This window comes from Astatotilapia calliptera, chromosome 7 (genome assembly GCF_964374335.1).
Source record: "Astatotilapia calliptera chromosome 7, fAstCal68.1, whole genome shotgun sequence".
NCBI classification, from domain to species: domain Eukaryota; kingdom Metazoa; phylum Chordata; class Actinopteri; order Cichliformes; family Cichlidae; genus Astatotilapia; species Astatotilapia calliptera.
Window position 1 is genome coordinate 62,125,705 of NC_137428.1, and position 26,258 is coordinate 62,151,962.

The 26,258-nt window shown below is 39.5% G+C and overlaps 2 protein-coding genes and 1 long non-coding RNA gene across 5 annotated transcripts; 2 read left to right on the forward strand and 1 right to left on the reverse strand.

Annotated features, from left to right (window-relative positions):
* The first annotated feature begins 344 nt into the window (after nt 1-344).
* Nucleotides 345-11,761, forward strand: slc17a8 (solute carrier family 17 member 8). The gene is made up of 12 exons (XM_026176307.2): nt 345-907; nt 2,721-2,976; nt 3,332-3,450; nt 4,905-5,019; nt 5,972-6,059; nt 6,717-6,803; nt 7,847-7,989; nt 8,215-8,364; nt 8,463-8,595; nt 9,393-9,503; nt 9,941-10,068; nt 10,423-11,761. Exons 1-12 carry the CDS (start codon nt 810-812, stop codon nt 10,750-10,752), a joined length of 1,758 nt encoding a protein of 585 aa, XP_026032092.1. The 5' UTR covers nt 345-809; the 3' UTR covers nt 10,753-11,761.
* Nucleotides 9,582-15,013, reverse strand: LOC113026969 (uncharacterized). 2 transcript variants are annotated; one of them, XR_003272978.2, is made up of 3 exons: nt 14,888-15,013; nt 13,180-13,342; nt 9,582-10,531 (listed from the first exon to the last, which is right to left on the reverse strand). It is a non-coding gene; the product is annotated as an uncharacterized LOC113026969 (long non-coding RNA). The 2 variants fall into 2 exon arrangements; XR_013910646.1 differs by lacking the exon at nt 14,888-15,013 and adding an exon at nt 13,439-14,158.
* nr1h4 (nuclear receptor subfamily 1, group H, member 4) lies at nt 14,224-26,182 on the forward strand. Of its 2 annotated transcripts, XM_026176308.2 has the most exons (10): nt 14,224-14,416; nt 15,115-15,295; nt 17,787-18,164; nt 21,307-21,447; nt 22,347-22,489; nt 22,593-22,691; nt 22,942-23,041; nt 23,193-23,339; nt 24,998-25,111; nt 25,231-26,182. In XM_026176308.2, exons 2-10 carry the CDS (start codon nt 15,199-15,201, stop codon nt 25,467-25,469), a joined length of 1,458 nt encoding a protein of 485 aa, XP_026032093.1. In that variant the 5' UTR covers nt 14,224-14,416; nt 15,115-15,198; the 3' UTR covers nt 25,470-26,182. The 2 variants fall into 2 exon arrangements, with proteins under 2 accessions (XP_026032093.1, XP_026032094.1); XM_026176309.2 differs by lacking the exons at nt 14,224-14,416; nt 15,115-15,295 and adding an exon at nt 16,516-16,718.
* Nucleotides 26,183-26,258: the final 76 nt, after the last annotated feature.

The window sequence follows — 26,258 nt, forward strand, 5'->3', positions numbered from 1 at the left end:
AGAAATGCCCATTAGTGTCCAATGGGTTAGAAATATGGTACTGTTGCTGGCACCAGTCTTGTTGCAGCAGTTCTTATTTCCTTTCCTTTCCTACTAAATTTAGGCACAAAACCGGCAGAGAACAGGACATAAAACCTGATCCTCGATGGCTCTGTCTTAGGTTTCAGCTGCTCCCACTTTACACCACACACGTCCAGTTACTCCTGTCTCTCCTCAGTGCAACATGTCAAGCTCATTCATATTTAATAGTTTGTCCACTGGCCTACTATCAGATGAACCCAAGTAGCTTCAAGGGGTGGCACAGGGAGGTGATGTTGAAGATGATGATGTGTAAAAGCGAGGGGCTGGGTTTTGAAAACCAGCTGCACCTGCCCCTCCTCATCAGGAATGGATAGGTTATGAGATGGAGAGGAGATCTAAGCAGCTCATTCAGTTCAGCTGCAGACAAAAAAGAGACCACAATGCCTAGAAACTAAAAACTGGATTCTACCCTTTCATTTGCTTCCTGCCTCTCTGGTCAGTCCTGGATGGATCTCTCAGAGATGAAACAAGTTCCAGATGCTCTGACCAAACGGTGCTTTGGTAACTGATGAATACTTTAGTATCCCATACCAAAACTCCTTCTTACCTCTGAGGGACTCCTGGTACCACTGAAAGGTGGAGCCAATCCTCAGTGCCACAAACTCAAGGAATGAGGAACAGCTTTTAGTGGATTTTTGTGTCCCTGCTCAGAACAAAGGGTACCTCTTGAGGTATCAAGACTCTATTTTGGGATAAAAGGTGAGGAGAAAACCCCCCGGAGAACAACAATGCCTTTTGGTTTAGCAGGGTTGAAGGAGCAGGTGTTTAAACCAGGGAAGGAAGAGGTGAAAAACACAGTGGGAGACTCTCTGGGAAAACTGCAAAGGTGAGTGGAGTTTGAATGGCGAGTGGTGGGAAGAAGGCATGAAGTGTCTGTGCATGCTTTATAATCTGCAATCTGCACTGCATGCATAAAGAAACTGTGGAGACTTTGTGAAAATGCTCAAATAAGAAGAATAAAGCATCTGCAGTAAAAGGGATGCAACACTGTGAGCGAGCACATTAAGCCCGGCGTGTTCTCCCCAGATTCTGACGATAAATAAATATTTTATTCTTTTGCTTCCCAAGCAATGTTGATGATGTAATCACAGATTTTATTTTAAGATATTAATGCATATTTCATATCTGATACATATTTCACAGAGGACTCTGTGTGTCTGTGTATGATGAAGGAATCTTCATGAATAAGGAAGATTAAAGGCATTTTAGGAAAATTTAAATACATTTCCTTTAAAGTCTTTTTTTTCTTGTGTCAAAGTGACAGATATTATGAACTTGTGGAAAAGGGACATTCTTCACTTTTTAAAAAAAAGATTCTAAATTTCTAGACAATACACACAACAATACACAGAATTATCTAAGTCTGTGACAATGAGATAAACATCTGAATTAGTTTCAGTAATGTCTTAATTTAAAAAAAACAAAACAAGCAAAAAACCACAAAAGATATACATGACAGGCTCCACACAATTTTAAAAAGTGGAAGTCCATATATGGCAGTAATGTTTGGTGAATAATATAGAACATATTAATCCATATTATAAAACAGATAATAAGAATTAGTTTTAGTTGGTCATATAATTGAGCTCTACCCAAAACCACCTGCAACACCAAAATTCAGTTGTGAAATAAATGCATGGTTACAATAACGTGCTCATATAATATTTATAAGTAGAATGAGTCAGGGGGACATTTTTTGAGTACTTTCATGTTTTCCTGACAATGACTTCCTTTTGCTTTTGCAACATTTTCATTTCAGGACTTCAAATGCAATTTTGCAGTGTCGCAAATAACACATCTAATTCATTATATTTCAATATGGCAAAACTTAGAACACTTTAAAAAATGTTATTCCTTGAGATATTCCTCAGTGACTGTACACACCAGCTGTCATCACTGTAGCTCCTCAATCACAAACACAGACAGCAGTGAGGATAGATAGATTGTATCTATTTAAATTTATTAATAAATAATAGTCATTTATTATCAATGATCTCAACGGACTTCTCTAAATCTCTAAATACCCAAATGGCATATTCCTTATATTCAGTTACTCAGCAGTCTCTATTAGTGCATGTTGTAGTTCTGTTAGGTCTAAATTAATATTGTCATTGTTATTTGTGATAAATTTATATAATCCTTTAAGATTTTTTTTAATGTATCTTAGAGCATTGCGCGAGTGGTGAAATAGGCCTATAGTTTGTGAGTACATGTAGATCTCCAGCCTCATACATTCGTACAGTCTTGGTTGTTTCTCGCTGGAGGAGAACTGCACTAAATAATAAATCTTCTGCAGGCAGATGAGAGGAGGGGGCACTGAAACGGTGGATCCTGGGTGGCGGAACAAGCAGAGGGGATGCATTTGAAAAAAGCAGTTTGCTGGCTTTCTTCTCCTTTTTCCTCTGCAGGATGTGGCTTTGTTACTGATCTACTTTTGTCATCACACGAGTTACCAAGAAAGTCCACACACAAAGCCGCATTCTGTGTAATCTCGTCTCAAACAAATTAAACTTTAAAAGATTCCCATCGTGTCGAGTCCACGAGACACTAAAATTATAAGAAGACTGTGGAGCTAAAGAAATATATTTTTGAAGATGATATTTTGAACACACAACTTCTGACTGATTTTTGCTCTGCAGGAAAATAGATGGCAGTAATGTGGAAGAAGAGGGGAATATTGAGCTGACAGAGGATGGGAGACCGGTGGCATCAACGCCACGCCCCGCGCCGCTGCTGGACTGCAGCTGTGGCGGCCTGCCTAAGCGTTATATCATCGCCATCCTCAGCGGCCTGGGCTTCTGCATCTCCTTCGGCATTCGATGCAATCTTGGTGTGGCCATCGTGGAGATGGTTAACAACAACACCGTCTATATAAATGGGACCCCGGTGCTTCAGGTAGAAGATCTCCGTATCTCTCCATTCCACCCCTGACAACATTGACAAAACTGCTGTTTACCAGTTTGATTCACGCCTTTATGGGCTTGTCTGTGATATTGCCAGTGTCTTGAGACACTGTTAGATCTTGCTTCAGAACTGAAGCAATAATAATTGAAAAAAATTCAAAGCACCAAACTGAAACACATCTGAAAATTGATCAAGACCGCAGAAAAACCCTTTATCTCTTGAATGGAGTACGGGTGCATTATTGTTTATGAGTTCACCACTGAATTTTAAGAAAATGATAGTGATGTGTCTTTCATAAAAAGATTAATTTATAAAACCTCCCTGTTGCATTTTCCCCTCTTTGCAGAAAGCTCAGTTTAACTGGGACCCAGAGACGGTGGGGCTGATCCACGGCTCCTTCTTCTGGGGCTACATCGTCACTCAAATCCCCGGTGGTTTCATCTCCAACAAGCTGTCCGCCAACAGGTCGAATACACTTCATGACTAGTCTCTAGTTTCACAGCAACATTGCAGTCCCTGCTTCACATCATTACTCGATTTTACACTTTTGGTCATTTTAGAGAACAAGCAGTTTCATTATACTACTTTGGAGCACTTGTGAATTAAAGAGTACCAAAAATAACTTTGGGTTGTTGACCACAGTGCATTATGGGGAAAAACTATGCTGTTTATAATGAAGATGAACTTGCTGCAGCCCTAATTGTTAAAGGTATTTATTATACCTTTATTGTGTATAGAAGAAATCCTTTTGAATGAAAAACTACTTAGACTGCTCTAAATGCTCCTTTTTAGGTTGTTTTTCTATTGTTTGGCACTCTATGATGTCAGGGACAGAGGATGTGCCTAATACAGTCCTCTCAGGTGCACTGCTGTTTATGAAGGACAGCCAATCAGAAGAAATGTGGCTTTAAGTGACGAGTAAGCGAAATAAAACAGCTTATTTAATAGACTGGATGCACTTAGGAACTGCCCCAGGCCGATAAAGTAAATACGTATTATTGTAAACAATCACAAATCATACAAAATTATGCTAGAAGAGTCCAAGAATAAAAATATAGAATTCCAAGTGAGCATAACAGGTCCCCTTTAAGACAGGATCACAAAGAAAAAATCCCAAAAATCCAGTATTTTTATTCAGGATCCTCCTCAGTCCGTGTGGATAAAGGGTTAACGCTGTACGGTGTGGTGAGCGGTGTTGATGGAGCAGATAGCAGTCCTGTAATAAAAGCTTCACAGGAAAAGAGGACACGCCACTGACAGAGTTAATAATGAAAGATCCTGCCTCTGATTTCTTTCTGAAACACCAGCCGCTGGAATATTACAAGTGTCACTTACACACTGTTTTGGAAACAGAGAAGGGGGGGCGAAGGAGAAAAGAGAGGGGGAGCTATAAGCGGCACTGTGGCGATAAAGCAGAAACTTGTGGATTGAATGGGATGTCTTTATCTGAGGCAGTGAAAGACAGAGGTGCGAGATATGTCTCATTATAAAGCCGACTGAGATGCTTTGACCACCAGTTAGTGTGGAGACATACTGCCTGCCAATATCAGGCATCTGCAGCAGCTTTGCAAACACTGGGTTGCAAGTCTTTGTTTTGTTTTTATGCTTCACAGACCTTGTGGACCTTAATTGGATCCACGGTTTTCTCTTATATATTAAAAACAGACTGTATGAAAATACAGGGTTAAAGTTTGGAAACTTGTCTGTGAAATGTATTTCTCATTTTAAACTGATTTTCCAAGCAACCTGGCTCATTCTCTGCTTCACATCTTTATTTTAAACTTATCCAAAGCTTTGCTGGTTGTATCGAAAAAGTACAATTCCTGGAAAGTGTGTTTGATTATTACGAAGATTAAGTTATCCAGACTTACTCCTTTTCACCAATGGTACAAAATGATGACATTCCAGTTTTTCTGCAGGGTGTTCGGAGCTGCCATTTTCCTGACATCACTGCTCAATATGTTCATCCCATCTGCAGCCAGAACGCACTACGGCTGCGTCATGTTTGTTCGCATCCTTCAGGGCTTAGTGGAGGTAAGAAGAGGGGGGGACCAAATGTGAGGGAAAACAATGAGTAGTTTGACATTTGTAAAAATCTGAATATTTGTTTTGTCGCAGCTTGCCTGTTTTGGTATGGGGAAAACAAAATGTACCAGATGCTTATGTGAGGTGCAGACTCTTTGCATTTTTATTCGTCAGCATTGAGGCTGAACTATCTCGCGTTGCTGGCACTAGAAGTAGGCATGTTTAAATTGGGGGGGTGCAACCATAAGCAACCACTAGCAAAATAGGGGAGCATTGGTCTAGCCATAGGCTCTAATGGGTATATCACATAGATATACGGTGCTCAGTAAAATTACATTAAATGCTGTAATTTAACATCTGGACTTTTTGGCTATGTTAGCAAAATGCACTCCAAATGACTCAGTTAGAAATGCTCCAACTGGCACCAACACAAAAATAGAATTGAGAGGTCCAGTTAAACGACTAAATGACAACTGTGAGCTTTTCATATGTGAGTGTGTGGGTAGAGTTTTCTACCTTGGGTTTATTTTCAACTGTGGAGCTTTCTGTTGTATACAGAAGAAGATTTGAGCCAATGGGGTAAAAAAAGAAAATAACTTATGACCTTTTTTTTGCAAAAAACGTCAGAAATCTGACTTTTATCACAGTTATCGGACAAAAGTAAAAATTCTGAAAAAAAATAACCCCAAAGTATTACTTCAACGACCCTAATACTCTTGGTTTCTGCACTAACCCAAGTTAAAATCTATCATCTGTCATCTTTAGAGGAATTACACTAAGCATTTAACCAGTTTCTGGCTTTTTATTTACCGTACATATTTAAAGAAGATTATCAATGAAATGATCAAACTCACTGCAAGAAAACAGAGAATGTTACCCAAAATGTCAAACTATTGCTCTGAAGCATTTCCACCTTATCAGTCTTTGATCTTTCCCAACTCCCACACCATGTCCCTGCTAGGGTGTTACCTACCCAGCATGTCATGGGATGTGGTCCAAATGGGCGCCTCCTCTTGAACGAAGTCGACTGGCAACAACTTCATTCTGTGGTGGGTGATGCCTGTCATTCTTCTTGTGAAAATTGTCTGCGGATTCTATTTGTGCTACACGTGTCACACAATCGGCCAGCAAATGGACGTGAGAGAGCTCATTTTTTTGTTTCGCAGATCCGGTCCCCTTGTTGTGTCTGCTGAAATTAAATCACCATGTTGCACTTTAAATTGGTACCATGACAACCCATGCATCAAAACACTCTTGACATTGTCTGCAAATGAGCACAGCTCATCTGCGTAATCTGAAGGAGCTTCTCCCTCTATTCACCTAAATGAAGTGTCACCTTGCTCACTGTCCAAAAGCACTCTCACGCTCCTGGCTCTATTCAAAACAACAGCGTTCATGAATCTGTCAGATAATAGAAAATGCACTAAAACACCCTCTCTGTAATGGCAGTGTTAATGACTGATTTTGACAGCATTTATTCAATGAAACTAATGTGTTTCTTTGATGTTTTTGTTGACACATCTTCACTGTGCAGGGTAGTTTTGTTGTGTTAGAGTCATTGCAGCAACATAACGATTTAGGTTAGGCCTTGTTTAAGATTGCGTAAGGGAAAAAATGTGCAAGAAGCAACATCAAACATCATATTTGAATATCACAGCTGGAATGATAATACACTGGCAATGACATCTGACATCCATTGTTCCCAGGATCCTATGCAGGAGCAGTGATTGCCATGCCTTTAGCCGGAGTGCTCGTTCAGTACGTCGGCTGGTCTTCGGTCTTCTATGTTTATGGTAAGGCTGATGTTTGATCAATGTAAGAGTAAGTAAAAAATAAGAAATGCTTCAGAAATGCTTGAAGAAAAAGAAAGTACCTCCTCTGTCAGTTCTAAGGTTTAAGGTTTTTACACATAAAAACCCCATCATGTAGCACTACAGAAACGGTGTGTGAAAAACAAAAAACTAATCAGTGGGTAAGTAGCTGCCAGCGCTCGATTAACTGATGCTTTGGCACTGTGCTGGTCTGGAGCATTCAGGTGTGTGTTTTCACACAACGCCAAGGAGGAAAGCAATCAGCAGTGATCTGAAAGAACTGCTCACCCTTTCTAAAAGTTGTAAAAATCAGACTTTGGAGCTGCCAGATTGTTACTTTATATCGAACAGAATCTAAAATCTAAAAATCTATTAATTAATGTTAATGTATGAACATGATTCACTGCAAACTCAAATGAAAATGAGAAAGTCTTCATTATTAAATGGTTACCAATATTCATAGGTAGATTATTAGAGCAGATGAAAGGTGTGACAATAGTAATATGCTGTTAGTTAGACATTATTAGGTCTATATGAATTAAATGAATGGCTGGATAGACTGTAAATGAAATGTTGAAAGCACAACTTAATGTCACGAAAAGTGGCTTTAAACATCCTCGACTGTCACGCTGTTCTCTGGCGTTTTTATGCATTGCACAATAAGCCTTATCTGCTCTGCTTTTGAGTTTGATTGGAATGATTAGCACTCACATTAAATTCACACTTTGGCAAACGTGTTTTAATAAAAGAGCTACTCTGGTTCTGATGTGATACCATCTCATGATTTATTGATGTAAATTAACATTTTCCTGTCTGGGCTGTATGTCTCACACTTGTTTCATTTTTTAATAATGAGAAATTCTTGTGGTCCAAATGAGGTCTGGACTTGGAGTAATTAATCTGTCCTGCCCTCAAGCTACTCTTTCATACTTTACAAAGTCTTTGACTGCCAAGATAAGCTTCTCTAAGGGTACATGTGTACGAATGCGTGAATTCACCTGTTGCCACTGTTGTTTTGTGAAAAGGTGTTTTTGGGATATTATGGTACACGCTGTGGCTCCTGCTAGCTTATGGAAGTCCTGCTGACCATCCTACAATCACAGACGAAGAGAGGACGTACATAGAGTCCACCATCGGTGAAACAATGCACAAACTGAGTGTAACCGAGGTGTGTCTACTGCATCTATACTGACACACACATCCACACACAACAGAATGGCTGAACCCTATTAATTAAAGCTGAAACTCTGAATTTTGATCACATCTTGTTTGATTTAAAATCCAACGTGGTGGTGCACAGAGGAGAAACTACAAAAGCTGTATCAGTGTCCAAAAATTTAGTGAGCTGACCGTCTATATGCAGTACACACTGACTCCTTATCTCCGGTTATAGAAATTCAAAACTCCGTGGCGTCGCTTTTTCACCTCCATGCCTGTCTATGCGATCATTGTGGCCAACTTCTGCCGGAGCTGGACCTTCTACCTGCTTCTCATCAGCCAGCCAGCGTATTTTGAGGAAGTATTTGGATTCCCCATCAGCAAGGTTGGCCTTACAATAACAACCACAGTTACAGAAAATGTCCACAAAGATCCATTCAATATTTCTTAGGTTCAAAATATTCTAACCTTAATTACGTACAGGTGGGGATCCTGTCTGCTGTCCCCCACATGGTGATGACAATTGTTGTTCCTATTGGAGGACAGCTGGCTGACTACTTACGCAGCAACAAAATCATGTCTACCACTAACGTGAGGAAACTCATGAACTGTGGAGGTACATCAGTGTAAACACATCGTTTTTCTGTTAATCCCAACGATCAGATTTTGGCATTTTGTACTAAACACAAAAATAACATAGAAGAAAGTCATTTTCTGTAATGATTTACTGTTTGGTCATTCCTACATTTTTGAACCTTGTAAAGCCTGAAATATTTTTTTGAAAATGCCAGAAAATTCACTTTAAAGAAAAAGAAAAAGAAAAAAAGTGAATTTAAACAAATATTTAAACACATTTGTTTAAAAATAAATTTTCATACATGACTTTTAATTTGCACCATATTTGCTGGCATTTAAAAACAAAACAAAACATTGCTTAAAAATGTATTATTGTTTAGGTTTTTTTCAGGGGCAAAAAAGCCAACACGTATAAAACACGTATGGTGGTCTTGTTAAGCACTGTGAATAATATTAATATAAAATAATTATATTACAAATAAAACATTGTGCACGCTAGATCCAGGACTGATCCAACTTTTAAAATTGTTAGCCTATAACACTGCAACAATGTGAGTAAATTACTGGAAAAAAAATAGTATGAAAAATCATTTAATTACTAGTTCCTTTCATTTTGATTTAGGAAAGCAACTAACATACCCTTTAGACCACCGTATGCCGAACATGTTTCTATGTTTTCCAGTATATCTACTTGAATGGTGTCACTGGCATTCCCTCTAGCATTCCCATTTTTTCCATTAGGTCAGTAGGTTGGGAAGCTGGGGATACATTTCTTACAAAGACCTGGTGTTGTCTAGTACATAATGTGATTAATTAATAAAGAACTTTTTCTCACAGGGTTCGGTATGGAGGCTACGCTACTGTTGGTGGTCGGGTTTTCTCACACTCGAGGTGTCGCCATCTCCTTCCTTGTGTTGGCTGTAGGCTTTAGTGGATTTGCCATCTCAGGTATTTGACGTTTAGTGTTTTGCTTTTAATTTAAGACTTTGAGCTTGACTGCATAAATGATAAAGGTGCACAAAGGTGTGCAGGATGTTGCAGATCTTTATTTGTCTTGTGTTTTATATTGCTTTTTCTAGATTCTGAAAGACCTTTCCAAAAGTTATTACATCTTTACCAGCCACAGCAGGAAAGCTGGTATTGTTTTTACCTTGTGATCATATCTGTTAACAGATATGGTCAATTTCATAGCAGTAAAACAAAACAAGCATGCACGATAAACCTTAGAGATTTATGGCTGGGGTCAAAATAAAGCTCTAAAGATTTGTGTTTTTTGACCAATAATGTGAGTCTGAAGGAGGTTTAGGCACACAAAGTATTCAAATGCCGTAAAAATGAAAATTTGTGTTATAAGTATGTTTACACTGTGTGCACTGTCTTGTCAGGTTTCAATGTCAATCATCTGGATATTGCTCCTCGCTACGCCAGCATCCTGATGGGTATTTCCAATGGGGTGGGAACGCTGTCTGGAATGGTGTGCCCGCTAATTGTTGGCGCTATGACTAAACACAAGGTATTTTCCCCTCCTATAACAATATAGTTTTTGTTTTTCTTTGTCCCCTATTCTAAAATATATACACAGAACATTACAAGACGCACTGACATGTTTCTTCCCATTTCGTATATAAATGATATGAGGAATGAGTGTTTTGTGGCTCATTGAATTGCTGTATGTAATCTTGCACCTATCAAAGGATGTTAAAAATTTATGGCAATGTTAAATTTATTATACACATTGCAACTGTAGGACTTTCAGTGCCATGAGTAAGGGAGCTGATTTACAGCATTACCTCAGTGGTACATCAGTGAAATATCAGTAATTCTTCCTCTGACAGAAAATTCATTGACTCTCTTCATCTCCCTACAGACTCGTCTGGAGTGGCAGAATGTCTTTATTATTGCAGCCATGGTGCATTACTCAGGGGTCATCTTTTACGCTATCTTCGCTTCAGGAGAGCAGCAGGAATGGGCCAACCCTGAGAGCACAAGTGAGGATAAATGTGGCATTATTGATGAGGACGAGCTGGCTGAGGAGTCAGAGCTCACTTGCGAGAACATGGTGGCTCCCAAAAAGACTTACGGAACAACAGACAATTCGTCCGGTCGAAAACAGGGCTGGAAAAAGAAGAGAGGAGTTACCATGCAAGAGGAGGAGGAGCATTATGAGAACGGGGACTACCAGGAGCGGTACCAGTGAGACGGCACGAGGGACAAAGGACTTAAATTTTACAAAACTGATCTGTGTCAGAAGCAGCAGCATCATATGTACCTCAAGACACCATCCTCTTTTTTTTCATCCTTGGTCAGCACATCCATTCAACTGTGATATATGAAGATTCATTTAAAAAGAAATTTGCAAACTGCTAAACTAAAACTTTTTAGATTTTTAAATCTCAAACCAGCTGACACAAAATGAACCATCAATAAATATCTGCTGATAAAGTGACTCTGTCATGACATGTATTATAAAGTAATAAGCTTAGTAAACCATAGAAACCACAGATCAAAACCAATGGCTCAACTAGTGCTGTGTTAAAGGAACATTAAATACACATATCAGCTTCTATCCCTCCTGCACCCTGTCCCGATCCTTTCCTTGCAAATCCATCTGTGCAAACCATGACTCAGCTTATGTAGTTTACTTTGATATGTGAAGGGTTTTGTGTCAGCTATGCAATGCAAAAAGAGGTGCACTGCCAGAATGTATCGATGGGTTTGACAGAAGATCATAGTTAATGTACCGAGTCTCACTGTTTTTGTTGCTTGTATGTATTTGCTGTTGCTGAATGACTGCACCGTGTCACCGCTTTACTCGCTCTCTTTGTCTGAAACAGTCTTAGTTCACCATCTGTTTGTGATGCACTAATATATCAGCTTCATTATTTATGAAGCTCTGAGCTCATAATGGGACAAAATAGGTGGTGAGTTCAGTTTCGTGACTTTGTTCTTCTGATGTTTTGGCATTTTGCAGTTTCTCAGTGTTTGATAAATGGAGACCCAAGTTTGTTTCTAACAATGTGCAGTAAGAATTCACTTTAATCCTAAAACTATATGGAAAATTTGCACTTGCTGTTCATCATTATTACTCCTAAAAGAGAACGAAAAACCCTGTTTTGTATAGTAAATGATTATCTTATTGTTTGAGAGAATACACGTCATTCACACACAAACAGACCTGACATGCAATAAACTACATTTCTATTCAGTGTTGAGATTACTGTATATGCAAAAATAGCATGAATTTCTTTAACATTTCATGATGCTTGCATGCATTCATGCTAAACATAAAAATGTTGAACAACCTAGCCAACATACTGGTAATACAGTCTATAAGGATGATTAGCCAAGCTAGCTAAATGTTGACAGTGCATTGTATATATAAAAAGAAATGGGCATAGCTAATATGAGATCACCCATTGGCCTGTAGACAACTTTTCAAACCTTTAGCTTGGCTGTGACAAAACCAGAAGTATGTGTTTACACAAAAGGGTGGAGAGCTAAGTTAACAGTTAATGCTACCTAGCTGTAGTGGTACCTGCTAATTACTACAAGCTAACCTTTCGTACACGCTGGAAGCTGGCAGTCATTCCAGGTTCCCTAGGTAACTCTCTAATTTATTTACTATCAGGTCAATTTAATTCAGTTAAATTTAGTCCAATTTATATAGTGTCAACTCACAACAACAGACATTCCAAGGTGCTAAATATAGTAGGTAAATCAACAATATTCATCATTATGATAAGATAGTTATAAGAATGAAGGCAGTTTCAATTGCTTGCCTGGAAATGCCAGCTGTTTTTCTACCCTTAGTCACTTGATGTCATGGAAAGTCTTTCCCTTTCTCAGATAATTGCATTAAAACACAATAACACTGCAAACACAGACAAGGAATCAAATTTAGCTACTTGAATTTGCTGAAGTTTAATTTCAGATTAAATTAAAACAAAACAAAGCATACTGTCAGTATGTTTGTTTTTAATAAATCTAGGCATTTTAACATTGTTTGTTTGTTTGTTTTTTCTTTTTACTAAAACCTAAAACACTTTAAAAATGTAATGAATCACAAATTAACCAGAGAGGGACTTGAAACTAAAAATATTTTACATTTTAATCACAACACAACTGGTAGTGGCACTCGAGGGAAAGTGATGTAATCACCAAAGTCAACAGACTACTTGGAAGTGCTGATAGTAGATAATACCCAAACATATTTTCGCCTCTTTTAACTTCATGTTAACTCTATATCGTTAGGTTTAGTTCAATTTGTGTCTACCCAGCTCCTTGACTAATTATTCTTTAATTATTATCATTAGCAAAGTGTGCTGTCTCTGTATTTTGATTCTCATTTTTTGACAGAATATGCTGTTCCTTATGGTGCTCGTTTATGTCAGCTTGCTCAAATGAGACATTTTTGAGTATCCCTAAGATGGGTCTGCGTTCCATCTCACTGTAAACATCCTTTGTCTTATCTCTCCGCTTGCTTTATTTACACCCCCAAACATAATTGCTGGACAGGATGTTCATTGCCAGCATGTTAGCCTCTCTTGTACGAGCTATTCCCTCTTTTATAAGACTTAATTAATGCTATGTGTGATTTGCCTTCAAAAAGTCCAATGATTATTACCTTTCACATGGTGATAAGACATTTCAAGGACTGTGGACTTTGTTGCTGGTCAGCTGTACAGGAATCCAAAGCGCTGGTGAATATGCGGCCTGTTATGTCACGTATGACACCAAGGTGTGCCTCTGTTACATTTTTGCATGCCAGCCATAATGACACAGTCCATCTGGAATAAAGAACAAAACACCATAAGGAATGACAAAGCCTAATATCTGTTGGCATATTATAAACTTTAATCATTTTAAAGTAACATTGCCCATACTTATGAGAGCTCTGAATATTACAGACATATGCAACTTATGTTTAGTGGAGTTGTTTCCAGCCATTTACAGTCATAGCTGCTGGCTCATTCTTCACATGCTCTTAAACACAGAGCAGATAGTCCACAAACAGTCAGCAGCCAATGGCAAAGGTTCTGTTTATTTCAAAGAGACTGTCTGTTGACTCAGAAGGGCCTCTTTGGATGGAGCAACAACCCATCAATGATTAAACTTGTTTTGGGGAAAACTAAGAATTATAAAGAGAAGAACATTTTCCAGTGTGCATGCTCGTCTTAGAATGTACACAGACAATAGGGCAGGTACCCTGGGGTCTGCGGAGTGCCAGAACAAACAAATCTGGTGTAGACTGGTACTGCATACTCCAATGACATGATAAAATGGGTAGAATCAGTTCAAGGACAGATAGGAGCTATTGCCACACATTTGCTTTCAGAAGCTTTCCATTATACCTCAATTTTTTTTGCACTCATGAAAATATTGTAAAGGAAAACAAACATATCGCTCAAAATCCACAGCTCTCCCCGGCTTTCATTATTACAAGTGAACTGTTAGATGATTTTAACAGACATGGCTTATACTCGGCGGGCTCCCACTCATACCAGTTTTTGTGTCATGCTAATGACTGGATATGGCTCCATGTGTGTGATGTTTGTGTATGTGGGTGGGAATTCATGCGGTAGCCTGTTGTCTTATTCAGATAAAGAGGGATTTGGCTTGGATAGGGAGGAGGGTTAATTAATAACCACCCTCCATTTCTCCCTGACCCCAACTTAGTCACACATGGTCTCAATGATGTCCAGGCACCAGCAGCTTAATGTTCATTAGAAAGTATTGATGGAGTTGTAGCTCACAGCGTGGATATTCCCCCCTCCCAAACCAGAAAAAGAAAAAGAAAAGAAAAAGTCACAGGAAGGAAAAATTCAGCAAGAAGGAACTCAACCTCAGCTGCCAAAGAGAAGGTAAGAATTGTGAGATTGAGAACGAACATATTTCTAATTTACTGGTGACTTATTATTAAGGCTGTGGTGTGGCATTGTTTGAAGATTTGGTTGAAGTGTGGGCAGCGGGTTTCTGAATTCTTGTGGGTAGCTTTAGACTCAAGGGAAATTACACCTAGTTAATTAAAAATGTGGCTGGTGAGGTCTATAAAAGTCATGTCTCACATGGGAACATATTTTGTCCCTAGCAGCAGAAAGCCCTCTGACACATTTGAGAACTGGTATTAAGATATTGTACGCGATGCTTTCAATCTCCTCAGCTGTCCAGATTTTAATATAAGATTTAATAAGCGGTGCTGTTTGCTAACAGGTGAGGCCTCCATATATGTTCAGTGAAATCAAATTAACAGAGACAATGATCTTGTCATACTAATGACACAGTCTTACATGAATCTGTAACGGGACAGGCAATAACAGAAAGAAAGAACAGACCTCTTTCCATGACTTGGTCTTCCTGCGGCAGTCTGGTCATCTGACCTTCATCCTCCACCTCTCTGTAGGGAAGTACCGAACATCTCTTCCCAGCGTGGGAGAGACCTGTCAGGTGCAATGATGTGGAGACTCCCAAGATGATTTTTAATTCCAGCGGGGCGCAGACGTCTAAGGGACTTGCGTTGCTTCATCTCGGTTGACAAATCACTTTTTCATGCTTGTTACAGAGCTCCCCAAATTCAAAGCGTGTGACTGCTTTCCAGCCCAGTCCAACCTGTGTTTTCTGAGGCGGTGACAGACAACGCTCCTGAATGAATGAGTGGATGGGCCCCGACATCAATGTGGTGGGACCACTGCAGCTCCCACCCAACGATGAATTCTCCATCTTAGAGAGTTCCCACTTTTATGGTAAGTTTACAGAAAGACAAAATCAAAACTGAGCAAGTGACAACATTCTTTGCAATTATAATCAGTACAAGCATGGGGAAATCATCGCTGCATTTAACTTGTACTAGTGTTTAGAACAATAAAACAAGAAACCATATATAAAAGATGGTTGTAGCCACCCTGGCATCACCCATGCATGGGTCTGTGAACTATTTTGAAGCTTGAAATTGTTGCAGGTTTGATTTTAGGAGCTACAAGTGATCAAGTTTGTATGAGAGGAGGGCAGTGCTGAATTCCAGTTCTAACAGTAGAAAGATTAATTGGCAGGCTGCATTGACAGAATCATTGAGTGCAGTTCAAAGACGGGGATCCCTGCTAATTAGTGCTAAGTAACAAGAGAAATAGTAGGATATCACTCAAGCTAAGTTCTAGTAAAGACAACGTTGGAGTAAATACACATTAATAGATGAGTCATGCATGCACCATAAAAACCCAGTCTTAGCCTTAACCTTCACCCTACTCTTTAGCACATTTTTAGAACAGAAGTTTCTGTACAGGTTTTTATGTACAGATGAAGGAGCCATGAGCGCAGACAGTACAAACACAACCATGAGTATCAGTGAACTGATTTAACCAAAGCGAAGCTCTCAGCCACTAGTCAGGGTTTCAGCAAGAACTGAATATTAGACCATTTGCAAAGATATAATTTATTGATGATTTATTACTAATTCACAGTCACCTGTAAACAAACATACGTTTAATAGTTTGAGGCTACTTTGTGGCATTTTTCTGTCACAATAGTCAGTTATCTGCCAGTGACTAAGGGTCTGTAACAACTCTGAGTGAGTGGCAGCAGAACGCCAATCTTCCACTAACAAGCTGAACAAAATTATTTTTTAAAGTAAAAAGTACACTCTGCACATCTGCTATCGCCTACTTTAGAAATCAGATCTTAATTTTGAATGAAAATATCAACTAACAATAGGTGACTCTCATCCAGCACCTGTAAAGCATTTATGGATGCTCAAATTCCTCCGAACAATTGCATGACCATCTGACCTGTCCACAAATTCAAGCTCACTGAACAGTAGCAGTCAGCTTGTACCTGTGTCCACATCTGGAAATGACTTCTGATATCAGCTGGCTACTTGCAGTGTGAAGAAATGTGACTATGTGGTTAATAAGTAGCTGTGACAACCTTTGCTCTTTCTGGGATTACTCAAGCAAGTGCCAAGTTGCTACAGTAGGTACTGTACTCAGATCTTTTGGGAAAAGCACGCCGATCGAAAGGAAGAAATTGAAGATGACTGTTTTGGTTAATAAAAGGAAAGATAGACTTGAACAGAGCACAGCTGGACAGTGTGGATCAGAGAGCAAAGTTTCAAAATAATCTGTGTGTTTGGGCTCACGGAAATGGCCATGGTCCAGACTAAGTCTTCAAGAGGTCAGTGTTACATTATACTATACTGATATTCTGCTAGTATTAGGTGGTCTGATGGCTTTAAAAGCAAAATTTAACATTTCACAGTCACTTTAGTCAAGAGATGATTGCATTGTGTTGTCTTGTCAATAGTCATCCCTGATAAGTTGTATATGAAGGTTATAAAATTCATCAGTATGTAATAATGAACCAAAAGTACGATCCTGTTAACATTCTTCGACTGGATATCACTTGCAAATGTGTAATTTTGTTCATTGTGCTGTTAAATCTAATTCTAAAGGCCACAATGTCCTCCGTGTAAGCAGGTTGTTAATCATTTATGGGTTTATAGTTTATAGTTATAAGAAAGTAGTTAAACCTTCAACTTTGTTTAACCGTCACGGTTTACAATTCTTGGAAGCAGAGTTTTGATTTTTGGATTTCTATACGACGGTTTATTTGATATTCTTTTCTTGGATTTTAGCTTGTAGCTTTATCTTGATGTATATACTTTTGTATTTTGAGCCTTCAGTTCTTCATCCGCTCCCTAACTTATTTAGTTACGTTGTTGCCTCAGTATTTTCTGTTTACTCTCCCGTGCCAGTTCCTCTGTGTCAAATTTATTTATGGTAAATGGCCTTATGTGTCTGTGTTTCTCTCCTTAGGTGTTGTTCCTACTTCCTGTTTTATTGTATTGTATTATTTTTTTTTACAATAGTTGCCTCTTGTATCATGTGTCTGCTTCTACTTCCCTCTCCTGGCTGATTATCTCAATCTGTTCACGTCCCCTGATTGTCCTCCGTGTCTGTGCTTATCTTTTGTCATGTAATCTGTTGGTCGTCCCGGTGTTACTGTCATGTAAGAGTCTACTAATTCTCTATGGTTGGAATTTTTTTTTACCTTGCCTTTAGTAAAGCTAGTTTAAAGGCAGGAGTCAACCGTTGCAAAGCTTTTCTTTTAATATTTTAACACTTTGACACTTTAGCTTTTCAAGGAACTTTATTATTCAAGTAACTTGTTCATATTAAAACTGCAACAACTGATTACATTTGACTAAGATGAAGCCACATGTCATTTCTCTTCTTCTCTTAGATATCCTCACAGATCAAGGCAGCCCTCTCCTGCAGGATCCTGACATCTTACCCTTCACCAGCTATCCCAGCATGCAGTATCAATTCATGGAGCCAACAGTGTCTTCCACTCCATACTATTCCACTCAGAACTACTACCCACAGTATAATGGAGACGAATGGTATTCACACACAGGGATATATGAACTGAGGAAAGGACCCCTCGAGGGCAGCTATGAGGCGGAGATGGAGGAGGGCTCCTCTGTTGTGCCGGCTGTGTGCAAGAGAAGCCGGCACCTGTCACAAGCTGGAAGGGTTAAAGGCGAGGAACTGTGTGTTGTATGTGGAGACAAGGCCTCTGGATACCACTATAATGCTCTCACTTGTGAGGGATGTAAAGGTGAGACGTAGAACAGGAAACAGCAGTGTGATCCTTAACTGTAACTGTTACTCTAAATAGCCTGTCTTCTTTACAGTGTAATGATAAGAGCAATTGGTGGAGCTGAAAGACACTAGCAATTTAGGGATTTTCTAAATGTGGTGACTTATCAAGGATGACATGGGTGGGCCTCGTGGGAAATGAAAAACTTTGATAGAATAAAAACAGGGTTGAATACAGTGGAGAATAAAGCAATAAAATCCTTTACTTTAGTGAAAGCACAGACATCCTAAAAAATAATACGTAACCAGGGTGACATCATCAGTTGGTAAATGGTAAAATGGTAAATGGCCTGTATTTGTATAGGGCTTTACTAGTCCCCAAGGACCCCAAAGCGCTTTACACATCCAGTCATCCACCCATTCACACACATTCACACACTGGTGATGGCAAGCTACATTGTAGCCACAGCCACCCTGGGTCGCACTGACAGAGGCGTTGGTCCGCGATGTCCTGTTACAAAGGCCCAAGCAGAGCAATTTCAATGTCATGGCCTCGGTGACTCAAACCGGATGTCATGAGTAAGGGGTGGGAACTGATGGAATCTGCATACTCATATGGGAGCGACCTGGTAATGAAAAGGTTGGCTTATCCTAAAGCATATTGTGGTTGATTAATCTTCTATTGAAATTGAGACCATAAACTAATGATAAAATTACCAGCTTTTCAATACAGTCATGTTTCTTATTGTACCTGGAGGAGTTGCCCCTGCTAGCCATTAGAAAGAAGTAAAGGTACTTCTGCAGTGGCTTCACAATGCTTTAGTGCAGGGGTGTCAAACATAAGAACAGCAACACGAACAAGAATATCTCCACTTTAAAAAAATCTTTTACAATGTTTTCATCTAAGACTGACTGTGTCTAGGATGCAACTGCATAATAACGAGCTGAATGACATTTGCCCCAAATTCCAACATCATGTTATTGTGTTTAGCTGTTGACTTTAAGGGGTCTAACCATGATGACGATGTGTTTAAATCTACAGTTCAAACAAATGGAGAAGAGAAAACATGCTTTTACAATCTTGTTAATTCCAGATGTCTTCAACAGTTTGAAATGCCTGTGTAAGCGGCTCCAATGCTGGACCTGATACCTTACTCAGTTCCTGTAAAAACTGTTTTTTAAATCTGTTATCCTTTACAGCTGCTGTACACTGAGAACAAAATACCATTTATTTCGTATTTAATAACCCTTCAGGGACAGGAGGTTAACTACGCAATCATACACTGAAGGGTTTGAAGCTGATTTTAAGGTAACAAAAAACAATAAAATTAGGCAATCTTACAGTAAGAGCAAGGACTTTACAACTCTTTTTGTCCCTTTTACAAATCATTAACTTGGGGATGAACTGCTGAAGGCCACCACTCTGCTGTCACCATGTCTTTATGACGCTGTTGATTTGGTGTGGATCCTGCCAAACAACAGGGTGAAACGATATAAGTGTAATTCCACACTGTGAAGTGGGACAATGCCAGGAGTGTGGCTGCTGACCTGTCCTGCCATTTGACTGAGAATAGGCTCAGGTCTACCTGGTACTGCCACCAGATTGGGTTCCTTCTCAGCTTTCGGCTGTACAATGCACGAGCAACCTGAGCTCAGTTACTCTACTGCATGCCATTGTGCTTAATGATGTCAGAATGTCTGCTAACTGTTCCACGGTTATTCTGAGCGTGTGTGTGAGTGTGTGTGAGTGCATGTCAGTACTCCGGGTATAACTTATTAGTGTGGTGTTTGGATTAAACCCAGTTGGGTTCAATATACAACTAAATTAGAACAGTTAGTGAAGCAGTAACTCGAGTTTTTTCCGAGTATAGTAACACTATCATTTATAGAAAGCTGGAATCTGGAGCTGATCCTTTATTTACTTTCTAAGTACCAATACCACAAAAAAACAAAACAAAAGTATTCAGCATAAGCAAAAGTAATGACACACACATTATGGCATTGACATTTATGTTTAAAATAACATAACTTATGTCACGACCTGATACAGAAGCTGTAACATAACTTTTATTTTTTTCATTTTTGCCAGTCAGAGTAACAAACGCCACAGCATTCGTCTCTCCATTCACTTCAGTTCATCTCAGTTCAGTTGCGTTCTACTTGTATAGCGCCAAATCACTACAACAATAAAGTTCTTTAAATTGCAATACAGAGAAAACTCTGACAATCAGAAGACCTCCTCTGAGCAAGAGCTTGGTGACAGTGGGAAGGAAAATTTTCCTTTTAACAGTAAGAAACTTCCGGGAGAACCAAGCTCAGCGAGGGACAGCCATCTGACAAGACTGGTTGGGGATAAGGGGAGGGAGGCAGGACAAAAGACGCACTGTGGAAGAGAGCCAGAGATTAATAACTCACACAATTTATCGATGCAGATTATGGAAGCTTTGTTTCTGCCAGTGGAAAAAAAATGCCAGTCAGAACTTGTTGGGTTAATCAAGAATCTGAGTTAGGTATGTCAAAATTCTGAACAAACTCTAAGTTATGAGATAATTACCTGAAATTTTCAGTCATGGATGATTTTTTTCTCCTGTAATTTAAACGAGCTTCCAAGATTTTTAATAGCGCTTAGTTGCCTTTATCTAGCCTTTCCTTTCTTTCCGTGAGTTGCTAAATGTTCACAGTCTAAATGACACTGTAAAGGATTAAGATAACACAAAAATAACTTTAAGGAATGATAATTGTTTAACCAGCTCTTTTTTAGGCTTATGTAGTATAAAGGTAGATTCTGAACATTCAGTTCAACTGATATAGTGCAAATTTACAACATCCATCACCTCAAGGAGCTTTATATTACAATGATGATAACGATATTAAAAAAAAAAACCAACAATTACATGACGCCCTATGAGCAAGCACTTGGTGACAGTAGGAAGGAAAAACTTCCTTTTTAACAGGAAAAAAAAAGCTCTCCAGCACAACCAGGCTTAGACAGGTGCATTGATCCACCACGACATTTCAGGGTGAGGTTGGGGGTTTAGGAACGTTGTGTCAAATTCCCTAAAAATCCAGTAATTAACTGGCAAACACTCATGTGCGCATTAAAGATCATAACATATCGGCGTCCCTTGTTGTTAATACATTTTTATTTTTACCACGTTCAGGTTTCTTCAGACGGAGCATCACCAAAAACGCTGTGTACAAATGCAAGAGTGGCGGAAACTGTGAGATGGACATGTACATGCGCCGGAAATGCCAGGAGTGCCGGCTGAGAAAGTGCAAGGAGATGGGCATGCTGGCAGAATGTGAGTATCGCTGCATTCGAGGATGCTGAAACAGGGATTATTTTTTTAAAGAGCGTTAACGTGTTCCCACAGTAACATCTACTTATTATGATTAAGAGAGACTGCTAAATATAAGTGTACATTTTCCATTCTGACATGGGCTGTTGGATTTTAATGGGGGATTACATGTCAGTACATATCACACAGTACAAACATCTGTTTATCTGTTTAAGCTGCATTAAAAAAATAAGAACATGACACATTTGCTAAAGTGATTTTTGCCTTAAGTTGATGTTTCTCAGTTGTCTCTATAGTTTCAAATGCTGAGCTTACCTCAAACTGAAGGCAAAATCTGTAAATAGGAGCACCCACTTTTCTGAAACTGGGTATTGGAGGATTATTGGGGTCTATTATAGAGCTGTCAGCTGAAAAGAGAAGAATGAGAGGCTGGACTCCTGTTGCTCATAAATAGTACAGAGAAGATGTGATGAATAATGCAGGGTGAAAGTCATTCACGACTCTCTATCTGCTGCCTCAACAAGAGACTAGTGAGTTAGATTTTTGATCAAAATGTGAGAAGACAGATGGTTACTGAGAACGCTTCTCTTCTCAGCACTATCTTAAGTGTAAACTTATTATGCAATTGATCAGAGAAATCTAAAGTAGAGGCAGTTGCAGTGTTTTGGGGAAGGAATAAGGTAGAAAAGGAATCACATTTAGTAGAGTGCAGTTCACATTATGATGTGATGTTAAAATAGTAAACAGCAAGAGTTGCAGTAATCTGCCTGCTTGTTGCACATAGATAGTAATTAGTTTGACCAAAGCCATCATAGATGAAAATAAACATTCAGCACTGCCGCTGCATTAAAAACCTGCAAGGTATTTAACACGCAAAGTGAATCCTTCGTCGCTACTGACAGGCCTGCTGACAGAGATCCAGTGTAAATCTAAAAGGCTGCGGAAGAACACCAAGGCCTCCCCAGGACAGTCGACTGGGGATGAGACGGAGGGGCCAGAGAATGTCGACAACAAGCAGGTCACCTCCACCACCAGACTGTCAAAGGTAACCTCAACATCTGCAGATGTCCTCAGAGCTCGCTGATGCTCTCAAACAGGCACAGAAGACGTCAATGATGGGCTGTTTTTGATTTTCTCTTTAAATCCAGGAAAAAGTTGAACTCACCAAAGAGCAGCAGGCACTCATGAAACTCATCGTGGATGCTTATAACAAACATCAGATTCCTCAAGATTTTGCTAAAAAGCTGGTACGAAACAGAAATATTGATATTAAATAACCAGGCGAACAGTGCTGATAAAAACTGGCTGCTGGGAATGCAGCTAAGAAAATAAAACCTGTATGCACAGACATCAGACAAGCAGCACCAGCTTGTTGGGTGAAATAATGTTTGCATGACTACATGCCGCCGAGACTGTTTTATTCGTTTGCTTTGTGGAGTTTTTGCTGTTTGCTCCCTCTTCCCTCTGATCTGTTTTTCCCGCTGTTTTTTCCTCAAGCTACAAGAACAGTACAGCGCAGATGAAAACTTTCTTCTACTGACAGAAGTGGCAACAAGTCAAGTTCAAGTTTTGGTGGAGTTTACAAAAAGTATTCCAGGTAATTCTTTTTTCTTTTTACCAATCCTGTGGAGCACACTGCAGTGTTATCTTAAGGTCATGGACAGAGGCATGACAGATGCTGGGAGAGTACGTAAAGTAAAAACACAGTATCTTGCCTGTTGTAATGACAAGTGTTATGACTGTCATAGGGTTTCTGTCTCTGGATCACGAAGATCAGATTGCTCTGCTGAAGGGTTCAGCTGTGGAAGCCACATATCTGCGCTCAGCTCAGGTTTTCAGCAAAAAGATGCCCACTGGATACGCGCAACTTTTAGAGGAGAGGATACGGAAGAGTGGTGAGTCTACAGCAGCACCTATAAATGTGTCGGTGCAGATATTCAGCAGTTATAGCAGATGCAGGTTTTTATGTGTGCAGCTCTTGCTTCATGACCTTCAGCAGTCTTGGTCTTCTGCAGCCAAGCAGCTAAGTCTTTCAGGTCCTTGATTAATATTTGATCTGTGTCGGTTACGTATGCTGACCTGTTGATCTCTGGCTGGGTATAGATTACACATGAGCACACACCTTCACTGGCTATTGTTTCACTCCGTTCGGTGCTACATGTGCATCCATGCTTGCAGATTAAAGGAGAGGGGCTTTTCTGGGATTGATTTATTACAGCGCATGAGTTTCTTCTGCTGTTTTAATCCAAACCTATAGATTTTTGCTCACGTCCCCTGTGTTGTCTCCTTTAAAAGAAAAAATCATTTATATTAATGTGGGGTGTCATTATGTCAACCAGGTTGGACAGTTAGACAGACAGCAGCGGTGATGGCAGGCGTGTGTGCGCATCACTGGGTCCCTCAGTGCTGCTGTGGTGTGAATAGTGCCTATAAGAGATATTCACAGTAAAGGCCAGTCTGGGAGAATAAGTGGTCAAAGCTGTCTGAGGAGGCCATTGTTTCTTATCAAAACATCAGAAGTGCTATTGTCCACTTCTCTCCCTCTGAGCCCCGCTGGCATTTCTGAAAGCTCGATAATGTGCCCGAGCAGACAGGCACCCTCTGCTAGCTGAAGAGCTTTAATATCAGGAAATGCTGCCAATGTGCAAGAGCATACTAAACAAAAACTTTTAAATAATATAGAGAGTAGTTTGAAATATGTATATGAAATATGTTTATTCATATAGGCTGGAGCCTATCCCAGCTACCATAGGGCAAGAGGCGGGGCACACTGTGGACAGGTCACCAATCTGACACAGGGCTAGGATAAGGATAAGATCTATGATTAACTGCAAATAATTGTGTCGTAATTTCTGATGGCTTCACATACTGAATACAATTCACTCATAAAAAACTCTTTCTTCGCTCTCTCCTTTGCCTCGCTTCTCTCACACCTTCATCCACCTCCTCCCCACTCTTCTCACCACAATGCAGCAGAGCACATCCACCTCAGACCCTGTATATGTGTTTTTGATTTAACTTTGAGAGACTCCAGTCTTTGATCATATTAGCTGTAAAAGCTTAAAACTGAATGTATTTTACATGAAAAACTTTACAGCATCTTTTAAATAAATAAAATGAATAGTATAATACAACGTTATAGATTATCCTGGTCAAAGTACAGGCTGTTACATAAAACAGGCCGTCTCTGTGCATCTTAAAACTATAAAACCTCGCCAGCTTTCAGCAGCATCGACAATCCTTTATTATCCATCAAGTTAGTGCACAGACTAACATTGTCTGCATAGAGCTGCAGATCAAAGACTTTTTATTATTAATTTGGGAAGGTCAGTTTACTGTGTTTAGAGCACTTCCAGTCAGTATAAACATGTTTATTGGCTCTTCCACAACATGAACAACAACAACAACAGAAATTGAATTACTCTAAGTAATTAAACCAAAGCTTAAGAGATGGCTTCTTACTTTGAGGACTTGTTTATTTACTATTCACTGACTTTATATATAAAACTTTCTATTTTATTAGAAAAAAACATGTTGCTTTCTTTTTCTGCAGGTATATCACAAGACTTCATTACACCCATGTTCAACTTTTACAAAAGCATCAGCGAACTCCACATGGCACAGGAGGAACAAGCTCTCCTTACTGCCGTAACCATCCTGACACCAGGTGAGCCCCCCCAAAAATAGTGTTAACGGCATTGACGGCATTGTTTCCTAAAGTAATATTTGATTCAAATTTTGATTTCTGTGAAGATGATGATCACTATCCACTCTATTCCTCTCCAGATCGGCCTTATGTCAAAGATCAGCAGGCTGTTGAGAGACTTCAGGAGCCCATGCTGGATGTGCTGAGGAAGCTGTGCGCCCTGCAGCATCCGCAGGAGCCGCAGTACTTCGCTCGTCTCCTGGGCCGTCTGACAGAGCTGAGAACGCTCAACCACTTCCACGCGGAGATGCTCACATCCTGGAGAACGGATGACCACAAATTTACCCCGCTGCTCTGTGAGATCTGGGATGTGCAGTGACGGGCCAGGACGAGAGAAGAAGGCGGTAACACAGGGGTGATAATGTGGACATTAACTTACAAGACAACATCATAGCTCAAACATACAGTCCTTTCCCAGCCTCTGTTGTGAAGCCATGACATTGGCATTAGTCATGTAGTGATTGGTTTAGAGTGCTGCTTGTGCCTTTCTCATGGATTACTCTATTATTTTTAGCCATTCACAGACAAAGAGGCTCCTGTTCAAATATTGTGATTTGGCCAACCTTTTTTTTTTTTTACTGTGTATATCATGCAAAACTTTGATTAGTCAAACAAGTACAAACACTGGAAAGCCACGGTGTGCTCCTAAGAAGTGGAAGGCTTAGATTAAGTGTGATAATGGGTGAATCCTACGATCTGCCTGAATAAATATTTTCAAGAAAAAAAGGGTTTACCTGGAAATAGTTTTTATAATAGTTAGTCACAACATCTGGGATGCAGTTATTCAATAAAGAGTAAGCAAAACCAAAAAATAAAAAAACATTGTCACCTTTTCTGCTTGATCATATTTGTATAATCTTTCACTTTTACATCTTCCAGAAACATTGACTTTTTATTCCTTATTTATGCCTGTAGGTAGCCATCTGGCCAAACAAAGGCGTCTCAATTAGAGGGCTGTGACTGAGGGATTTTTTTTTTTTTTGCATGTTTTAACCAATTTTCTAATTGCCAATAAAGATTATTTAAGATAAATGTTTGGCTCTTTTTCTCTTTCTGGTGGTAATGGTGCTGTGAATTAGAAGCTTTAAGAGCTTAAGTAGAAATGGCA

Bases quoted from the DNA above. Each gene is read 5' to 3' on its own strand.
- slc17a8 (XM_026176307.2), top strand. From the start codon at position 810: ATGCCTTTTGGTTTAGCAGGGTTGAAGGAGCAGGTGTTTAAACCAGGG. The intron at 2,977-3,331 runs GTAGAAGATCTC...CCCTCTTTGCAG, and splicing joins ATGGGACCCCGGTGCTTCAG to AAAGCTCAGTTTAACTGGGA. The intron at 10,069-10,422 runs GTATTTTCCCCT...ATCTCCCTACAG, and splicing joins GCGCTATGACTAAACACAAG to ACTCGTCTGGAGTGGCAGAA.
- nr1h4 (XM_026176308.2), top strand. From the start codon at position 15,199: ATGAATGAGTGGATGGGCCCCGACATCAATGTGGTGGGACCACTGCAG. The intron at 23,042-23,192 runs GTAATTCTTTTT...TGACTGTCATAG, and splicing joins GTTTACAAAAAGTATTCCAG to GGTTTCTGTCTCTGGATCAC. The intron at 23,340-24,997 runs GTGAGTCTACAG...CTTTTTCTGCAG, and splicing joins GGAGAGGATACGGAAGAGTG to GTATATCACAAGACTTCATT.